This window comes from Manihot esculenta, chromosome 1 (assembly GCF_001659605.2).
Source record: "Manihot esculenta cultivar AM560-2 chromosome 1, M.esculenta_v8, whole genome shotgun sequence".
Taxonomy (NCBI): domain Eukaryota; kingdom Viridiplantae; phylum Streptophyta; class Magnoliopsida; order Malpighiales; family Euphorbiaceae; genus Manihot; species Manihot esculenta.
Window position 1 is genome coordinate 20,659,484 of NC_035161.2, and position 8,922 is coordinate 20,668,405.

Below are 8,922 nucleotides of genomic sequence, written 5' to 3' on the forward strand. Positions count from 1 at the left end.
ATCGAGAGGAAAATGACCCTAGCTCGAAGATGGGAGAGATTTGAGTTCTTGAACCTCAAAGCTCCAAAACTTGCTTTAAACTCGAAAATCTTCAAAACAAGATGAAAACTCATAAGAAAAACATGAAATCTCGAAGGGAGAAGCTCAAAACAGAGGAGGGGCGATGGAGAACTCACCTTGGCCGAAAACGGGAAGAAAAGCTTGCCCGTTTCGGCCATGGGGTCCTTTTATAGGGCTGTCCTTACCACCTTTCGGCGGCCTAACGTGCCCCCACAGTGCATGCAAGTTCGGCGGCCGAACATGAGGTTCGGCGGCCGAACCTTGGCTGATTCAAATAAGGCTTTCGGAGGCCTAAAGCGCTCTCAAAACCTCCTCACGTTCGGCGGCCGAACATGACTTTCGGCGGCCGAACCTGGCAAAGTCTCCAAAGCCCTCTCCACTCAAAACTTGAATTTATTTTCATTAAAAACCATAAAATACATCAAAACATTTTATGAAAACATGGTTTTACCCTTCTAGAGGTCTCCGACATCCGAGATTCCGCCGGACGGTAGGAATTTCGGTATCGGAGTCTAGCCGAGTATTACACAATCACTTTTCCAGCTTTTTCTGCACTTTTTCTCCAACTTTCCATTTTCTTCCTTTTCTGTAAAAACAAGACAAAAAACCATAAATTAAGCTGAAAAATGTGTAATTAAACAATAATAAAGCTAATAAAAATGTGGCTAAATTATGTTTGATCAAATACCCCCACACCTAACCTTTTGCTTGTCCTCAAGCAACAAATAACTTAGTCAATCAAGCCCCCCTTTCTTTTGAGCTTAAGTACCACTTAATCAGCCCCCCCTAGACTCCTAATTTGAAACACTACAGTGTAGGATGCATGCACTAAGGTTGTCCCCTTCTTTCCTTGTTTCCTATCACCTACCATGGCCAAGGGAAAGTTTTTGATTTGATCATGCTTATTCTTTTATATTAGGCTTAATGCAACCCCTTAAGAGTGACTTGCCCCATTTTAAGCATTTTTATTTAGCAGCACTTTTTATCCTTGCCTAAAAAAGTCACCAACCTTTTTACGCGATGGTGCATATGGGTGATACACCCCCGGTTACTCAGTTGGTCACTTGTCCAGGTGGCTACTAGCTCTGTTCATAATCTTAGATCATCGAAACAGGTCGTGTTCTGAGTTTTTCTTTTTCTTTTTCCTTTTCCTAACAATTTGGGCAAATCAGCTCATAGAGAATTACACTAACTTTTTATTGCATGTATTCTTATTTTCCTTTCCTATTGGCCACAACAGATTTTAAGATTCAATTTCAAGAAAAAGAACTCCCTAAGTGAAGGCAACACACTGTAAATGGTTCAATTTAGGTTTAAAGGGTTGGAAAATTTAATGGGGTCATGAGATAAGAGGCTTTTTTCGACTTTGTTATCTATGCTGAGTAGAGCTAAGGCTAAAGCAAAACTGTGTGCTTGTAGGTGCAGAAGTGAATATATGTGTGAAAAAAAAAATTATGGTGTGTGCAAAAGGGGGTAAGAACAATACAAAAAAGAAGCAAAAAGAATGCAAAAAGAAAATAAAGAATGGTGTAAACAGTGCAAAATAGTCCCCAAGTACCCCCACACCTAATCTGGACATTGTCCTCAATGTGCAAAATATATGCAACAAAAATAGAGGGAAAGGGACTTCCTGGCCTGTGGTTGATTTGGTCAGTGATTTGGGCAAATCACTGGCCCAATTACTGTCTGTCGTAGTGTTGGGGCAGAAAATGGTCTACCAGCAGGTCCAACAGGTGCTCCATCATGTGCATTCTATTCTCAATTCTACTGAGACGAGCCTCTACTATCTGGTTGGGGGCTGTGTCTTCAGGTGGCTGATGGGCATCCTACTGGGGGGTTGCTGGAGGTGCTTCTTCTTGTATTTTCTGTTCTGATTCTGCTGGGGTATCTGTATGGGCAGTCTGCTGGGTGGTGGTGAGCTGGTTGGCTGTCCTCCTTCTGAACACACGCTCATGGCGTGGTATGATGGGACCTGCAGGTATAATGGAAAAGATGTCCCCCAGTTTGCAAAGCAACCCCATATCATCTAATGTGCGTAGGTCTAAGGGGGTTGGTTTGTGGGTGGGGGAGAGGTCAGTGTGTGCTGGGTGCAACAATCTTAGATTTACTGCAATGGCAGTGATCAGATGGCCAAGAATTAGGGGCCTGTGATACTGGATGGTGCTAGAGATTTGGGTGGCAACCCAGTATCCCACATGGATTTTCTGCTGTGTGTGCATACACCACAGAATGTACAGCTCAGTTCTGGTCAGGACGTTGGGTGCGTCCTTCCTTCAAGAAAATGTATAGGCTAAGAACCTATGAATATATTTGAGGCTGGGGTTTCTAAGGTAGAGATCTTTGGACTTTGTTGGTGAGTATGTGTTTGGGGGATTATCGCACAGCTCCATATATGCAGTGCTGGGATTGAATTCAGCAGGAAAATCCCAAGTGGAGTTAGGGCATTCACAGCCCATAGCAGTGCTAAACTCCTATATGGACAAGCGAAATCGCTGTCCCGATAGCCTGAGCCCCACTGTGTCTGGTGTGTGCAGGTTGTGCATGGCAGACCTATCAAAGTAAAATGTGGTGAAGAACTCGTGTGTGAGTTCAATGAAAGAGGGCATATGAAGGTAGCAGAATGTGTCCCAACCAATGGCAGAGATGAGAGAACGTACCTGGTCTTGAAGTCTCAGTGCTCGTAGAGTGTCGTGGTGAATGAACTTACCTGGGTGGTAGGGCAGGGAAGAGACTCTGTCTAGCCTGGCACGCTCAGAAACTTTGTTGAATGTTAGGGCCTGAGTGATGTGATCAGGGTGGATTGGTTTGGGCAAATCGCTGGGTAAATCACTGAGCAAATCACTGGGCAAACTATTTGGCAAACCACTTTCTTCGTGACCTGCAGGATGTGTGGCAATGGGAGTCTCTGGTTCTTGCTCTGGGCTCGGCGGTGGAGGTGGTGACGGCATTCTTGGCCGTTTCTGGCCGCGGCTAGCAGAAAGGGTGTCTTCTTGAGGCGTTTCGCCTGCCTGGGTTTCCATTGCGACTGTCGGAGAGGAAGGTGGTGGCTCGATCATCATCGCCCTTTTGCGCCGGCGATAAGTCTGGACGTCTGGCGAGTCGGAGCGCCTTGTCTCTGGTCCAGCGGCCGGTTCTGTGTCAATGTTTCTTGGGATGGGTGGAGGGTTTTCCATTGCTTCTTCGTCGCTGTTGGAGGGAATGGGTCTAGGTAACCCGAGTTTCCTCCACATGCCTGGTCCGTCGGTGGCCTTCATTTTGATTCTAACCATGGTGGCTGGCGGTGGTCGTCGGTGAAGTTTGAGCGTCAGAGAAGGAAGTCTTGAAAAAGAAGTAAGAGATGAAACAAAGATTGCGTGAGGAAATAAAAAATAAAAGAGAAATTACTTAAAGTGATTTGGGTAGTTGAACTACCCTGATCATTAAATGATGGCTCTCTGGATTCTTGACAGGGTGATTTGGCCAGCGATTTGAGCAAATCATTTGGCCAGATCACTTTCTTCCTTGTTGTTGCTTGGCTGGTACTGTTCACGTGACTGTTCACGCCTCTTCTGATGATGTGCTGATTTGGCAATTTGGCCTGGTGATTTGGTCAAATCACCTGGGCAAATCACTTCTTTGGTGCAACTACCTTGTTGATCTTGTTCTTTCTGAGATGAACCCTGTCGATTTGGCCTGTCGATTTGGGCAAATCACTGCCCCAATCACCTGTGACTAAGGTACATGTGGTCGATTTGCCCCAGTGATTTGGGCAAATCACCTCATCTGGGTTGCCTCCCAGTAGCGCCCTGTTTTCTGTCTTGGGCTGGACAGCAGTGTCTTGCTCAGCAATCCAAGGAAGGGGGATCCAAGGGGATCTCTTCCACAAGATGAACAGTAAATCCTTCATAAAATTTCTTCAAACGATGTCCATTAACTTTGAAAACTTTGCTTGTTTATGGACTTCGTATGTCAACAGCTCCATACGGATAGACATGCTCAACCAAGAATGGCCCAATCCACCTAGACCGAAGCTTCCCAGGGAATAATTTAAACCTTGAATCAAAAAGCAAGACTTTATCACCAACCTGGAAGTGTTTTCTGGAGATATTTTTGTCATTGAAGGCTTTGGTCTTTGCTTTGTAATCCCATGAAGCTTCATATGCATCACGCCGAATCTCTTCAAGCTCTTGAAGTTGCAGTGTTCTGTTGGCTCCAGCTTCTTTCTCATCAAGATTGCAGCTCTTCACAGCCCAATAGGCTTTGTGTTCAAGTTCCACAGGTAGATGGCAAGCTTTCCCATAAATCAGCCTATATGGGGACATCCCAATTGGAGTTTTATATGCTGTTCTATATGCCCATAAGGCATCATTGAGGCGCACACTCTAGTCCTTGCTATTTGGGCAGACCATTTTCTCCAAGATGGACTTGATCTCCTTATTTGACACTTCGGCCAGCCCATTTGTTTGAGGATGATAGGCAGTAGAGGTTCTATGGATGACATGGTGCTTCTTGAGGAGAGTTTCTACTACCTTGTTGCAAAAATGGGTGCCTCGGTCACTGATTATGGCTTTGGGCAGACCAAATCTTGAGAAAATGTGGGTTTTTACAAAGTCACAAACTGTTTTTGCATCATCAGCCCTTGTTGCCTTGGCCTCAATCCACTTGGACACATAATCCACAGCTAGAAGTATGTAGGTATTGCCAAAGGAAGGTGGGAATGGTCCCATGAAGTCAATGCCCCATATGTCAAAGATTTCACACACCATGATGGGTGCTTGTGGCATTTCACTTCGGTTGCCAAGGTTTCCCGTTTGTTGGCATCTTGCATATGACCTACAAAATAAATAAGAATCTCTAAATATGTTAGGCCAAAATAACCCACTTTCAAGATTTTTCAAGGCTGTCTTGCGTGGCCCAAAGTGTCCTCCACAGCTGTAAGAGTGGCAGAAAGTTAGGACAGAAGAGATCTCATGGTTAGGGATGCATCTTCAGATCACTTGGTCTGCACAATGCTTCCATAGGTAAGGCTCATCCCGCACATAATACCTTGCCTCTTTCTTGATCTTTTCTCTCATGTATTTGGGCAAATCAGTAGGTAAATCACCTGTGGCAAGGTAATTTACTATATCAGCATACCATGGTTCCTCTTCTTGGACAGCAAAGAGGTGCTCATCAGGGAAGGTCTCATTGATGGGGCATGGCTCCATTTCTGAAAGTATTCTACTGAGGTGGTCAGCCACGAGGTTCTCCTTTCCCTTCTTGTCACGGATTTCCAAGTCAAACTCTTGCAACAACAATATCCATCGTACCAGCCGTGGTTTGGACTCCTTTTTCTTGATTAAATACCTCAATGCAGCATGGTCTGAATAAATAATCACCTTTGTCCCAAGTAGATAGGACCAAAATTTCTCCAATGCAAACACCACGGCCAACAACTCTTTTTCTGTTGTGGAATAATTGCATTGTGCTGCATCTAAAGTGCGTGAGGCATAGTGAATGACATGAGGAGAGTTACCTACACGCTGTCCCAACACTGCACCTACAGCAAAGTTGCTGGCGTTGCACATGATCTCAAATGGAAGGGTCCAGTCAGGAGGCTGGATGATTGGGGCAGAAATCAGTAGTGATTTGACCAAATTAAAAGCTGTTTTGCAGCTGTCATCAAACTCGAATGGTACGTCCTGCTGTAATAACCTGCACAAAGGCTGAGTTATCTTGGAAAAATCTTTGATAAACCTCCTATAAAAACTAGCATGGCCAAGGAAAGATCTGATCTCCCTAATGCTGGTTGGATATGGTAGGTTTTTGATAGTGTCTACTTTGGCCTTGTCCACCTCTATCCCTTTTGCTGAAACAATATGGCCCAAGATTAAGCCATGGTTGACCATGAAGTGGCATTTCTCATAGTTGAGAACTAGATTTGTCTCCAAACACCTTAGAAGTATTTTCTCCAAGTTGGCTACGCATTCATGGAATGAGTTGCCATACACCGTGAAATCGTCCATGAAGACTTCAATAATCTTCTCCACATAGTCAGAAAAAATGCTCATCATGCACCTTTGGAAAGTGGCTGGTGCATTGCAAAGACCGAAGGGCATCCTCCTAAATGCGAAGGTGCCAAATGGGCATGTGAAAGTGGTCTTCTCTTGGTCTTCAGGTGCAACGGGAATTTGGTAGAATCCCGAATATCCATCAAGGCAGCAATAATGGCTTTTTCCAGCAAGTCTCTCAAGCATTTGGTCCATGAAGGGCAAGGGAAAGTGGTCCTTTCTTGTGGTTGTGTTGAGCTTCCTGTAATCCATGCAAACTCTCCACCCATTTTGTACACGAGTAGGTACTAGCTCTCCTTCAGAATTAGGGACAATGGTAATCCCAGTCTTTTTTGGTACCACATGGATGGGACTCACCCATTTACTGTCAGAAATGGGGTAGATTACCCCAATATCTAAGAGTTTCACTATTTCTTTCTTCACAACTTCCATCATTGGTGGATTCAGCCTTCTTTGTGCCTCACGAACAGGTTTGCACTCATCCTCCATAAGTATCCGATGCATGCATGTTGATGGTGAGATACCCTTTATGTCCTCCAAGGTCCACCCAATTGCTTTCTTGTGCTTCCTTAACACATCAAGGAGCTTTTCTTCTTCTTCCTGGCTGAGCTGGTTGGAAATTATAACTGGGAGTGTATTTCCAGCCCCCAAATAGGCATATTTGAGGTGCTCTGGTAGGGGCTTCAGATCTGGTGCATTTGCTGTCTTATCTGCAGATTGTTGCTGGTTCACTGATTTGGGCAGATCACCTGTTGTCTGTCTAGATGATCTGGGTAGATCACTCCTGGTCTCATCCATTTGTCCCAGTGATTTGGGCAAGTCAGGTTCTGCCTGGTCTGGTGATTTGGGCAGATCATCTGCAACCAGTAAGGCATAACAGTCTGCTGTCTTCATTGCTTCAGTCTAGGTGTTGCTGTCCATGTCTCCTTGCCTGCAAAAATCATCATAAAGTAAATTTTCTTGATCAAAATCAAAAATTTCTTGACTTAAATCATCAATTATATCAAGGCCATAAACAGGAGAAACATCATTGGGGAATTTCATGGCATCATAAACATTAAACTTGATAACTTCCCCTTCAAACTCCATGGTTAATGTGCCATCATGCACATCAATTTTGGTTCTTGTTGTGCTCAAGAATGGCCTTCCAAGTAGGATATCAGAGGTCGTGTTGCTCTTGTCCTCCTCCATGTCAATTACATAAAAATCCGCTGGGAAGACTAGTTGGTCAACTTGTACCAACACATCCTCTAACACTCCCTTGGGGTAGACAACAGATCGGTCAGCCAATTGGATTACAATGCTGGTGCCCTTGAGTGTACCTGCATTCAATAAGTTAAAAATAGAAAGGGGCATAACATTAATTGAGGCTCCAAGGTCACACATGGCCTTCTTTATCCCCACGTTGCCTATTTTGCATGAAACCGCGAACATTCCTCTATCCTTGCATTTGGTTGGAAGTTTTCTTTGAATGACAGCTGAAACACACTCCCCCACACTTACCTTTTCACGTTTAGCAAGTTTCCTTTGGTTGGTGCATAGCTCTTTGAGAAACTTGGCATACCTTGGAATTTGCTTTACAGCATCAAGTAAGGGAATGTTGATTTCTACCTTGCAGAGTGTCTCAAGTATCTCTTTTTCCTCTTTTTCTTTCTGAGATCTTGCAAATCTTTTGGGAAAGGGAGGAGGTACCTTGAATTTCTCTGCTGGTTGCTGTTTCTGCCTTTGACTGGATTCTGCCTGATCTGTTGATTTGGGCAGATCGCTTTCTGCCTTCTCTGGTGATTTGGGCAGATCACTACTGGGCAGCTCAGTCTGCCTAGCGATTGGGTCAGTGATTTGGGCAGATCGACTGCCCTGATCACTTTCTGGCAGATTTTCCTCCATGGCCTGTTTTTGCAATTTTTCAGCCTTGCTGTCTTGCAGCTCTTTTCCACTCCTCAATGTGATGGCACTAGCATTTTGTCTTGGATTTATCTCAGTTTGGAAAGGTAGCTTTCCTTGTGATTCAAGTTTACTCAAGGATGAAGCCATTTGTCCCACTTGTTGCTCAAGAGTTTGCACAGTATTTGCTAGGGACTTCACAATCTCTTCAAAAGGTGCATTGGACTTTTGAGGTGCAGCTTGAGGTTGATTTCTTTGCTGGTAGCTTGGATATTGATTACCCCTTGCATAATTGAAATTTGGATGGTCCCTCCAACCTGGATTATATGTATTTGCATAGGGATCATACCTTCTTTGCCCATTAAAGCCTCCAACAACATTGACTTGCTGGTCCTCTTCTTGAAGGGAAGGACATAGATCAGTTGGGTGGTTGTTGGCACATATTCCACATGGCTTGGGCTGCTGAATCTGTTGGACTTGTTGGGTTTGACCCACAACAAGGCTACGGACAGCATTGGTGAGATCAGAAATTTGGGATGCTAAAACGGATGTGCTCACCTCATTTACCCTTCTTGGTGGCTGCTTTTGGTCTCCAAATTGCTGAGAAGCTGCAGCCATGGTGGAAATTAAATCCCTCATCTCTCGAGGTGATTTTCTTTCAATTGATCCTCCACAGGCTGCATCAATAAATTTTCTCTCTGAGGGTAGTAGACCTCCATAGAAGTACTCAATGAGAGATTGGTCAGAAATATCATGCTGAGGGCAGCTTGTGCACAACTTTTTGAACCTCTCCCAGTACTCATACAAGCTTTCAGAGTGCTTTTGCCTTATGCCACTTATCTCTCGACGGATGCCTATGGCTTTTGAGGTAGGAAAGAATTTTCTCAAGAATGCTCTCACCATACCAGCCCATGATGTGATGGATCCGGGTGGTAAGTAGAATAGCCAT

General features: G+C 44.5%; 1 protein-coding gene across 1 annotated transcript; it reads right to left on the minus strand.

The window, feature by feature from the left end:
* Nucleotides 1-1,886: 1,886 nt before the first annotated feature.
* LOC110608810 (cell surface glycoprotein 1-like) lies at nt 1,887-3,329 on the minus strand. Its single transcript, XM_021748105.1, has 2 exons — nt 2,768-3,329; nt 1,887-2,032 (listed from the first exon to the last, which is right to left on the minus strand). Exons 1-2 carry the CDS (start codon nt 3,327-3,329, stop codon nt 1,887-1,889), a joined length of 708 nt encoding a protein of 235 aa, XP_021603797.1.
* Between the last annotated feature and the right edge of the window lie 5,593 nt (nt 3,330-8,922).

Coding starts and splice junctions, on each gene's coding strand:
- LOC110608810 (XM_021748105.1), bottom strand. CDS start 3,329: ATGGTTAGAATCAAAATGAAGGCCACCGACGGACCAGGCATGTGGAGG. Junction 2,033..2,767: donor TTCCCTGCCCTACCACCCAG/GTAAGTTCATTC, acceptor TTATACCTGCAG/GTCCCATCATACCACGCCAT.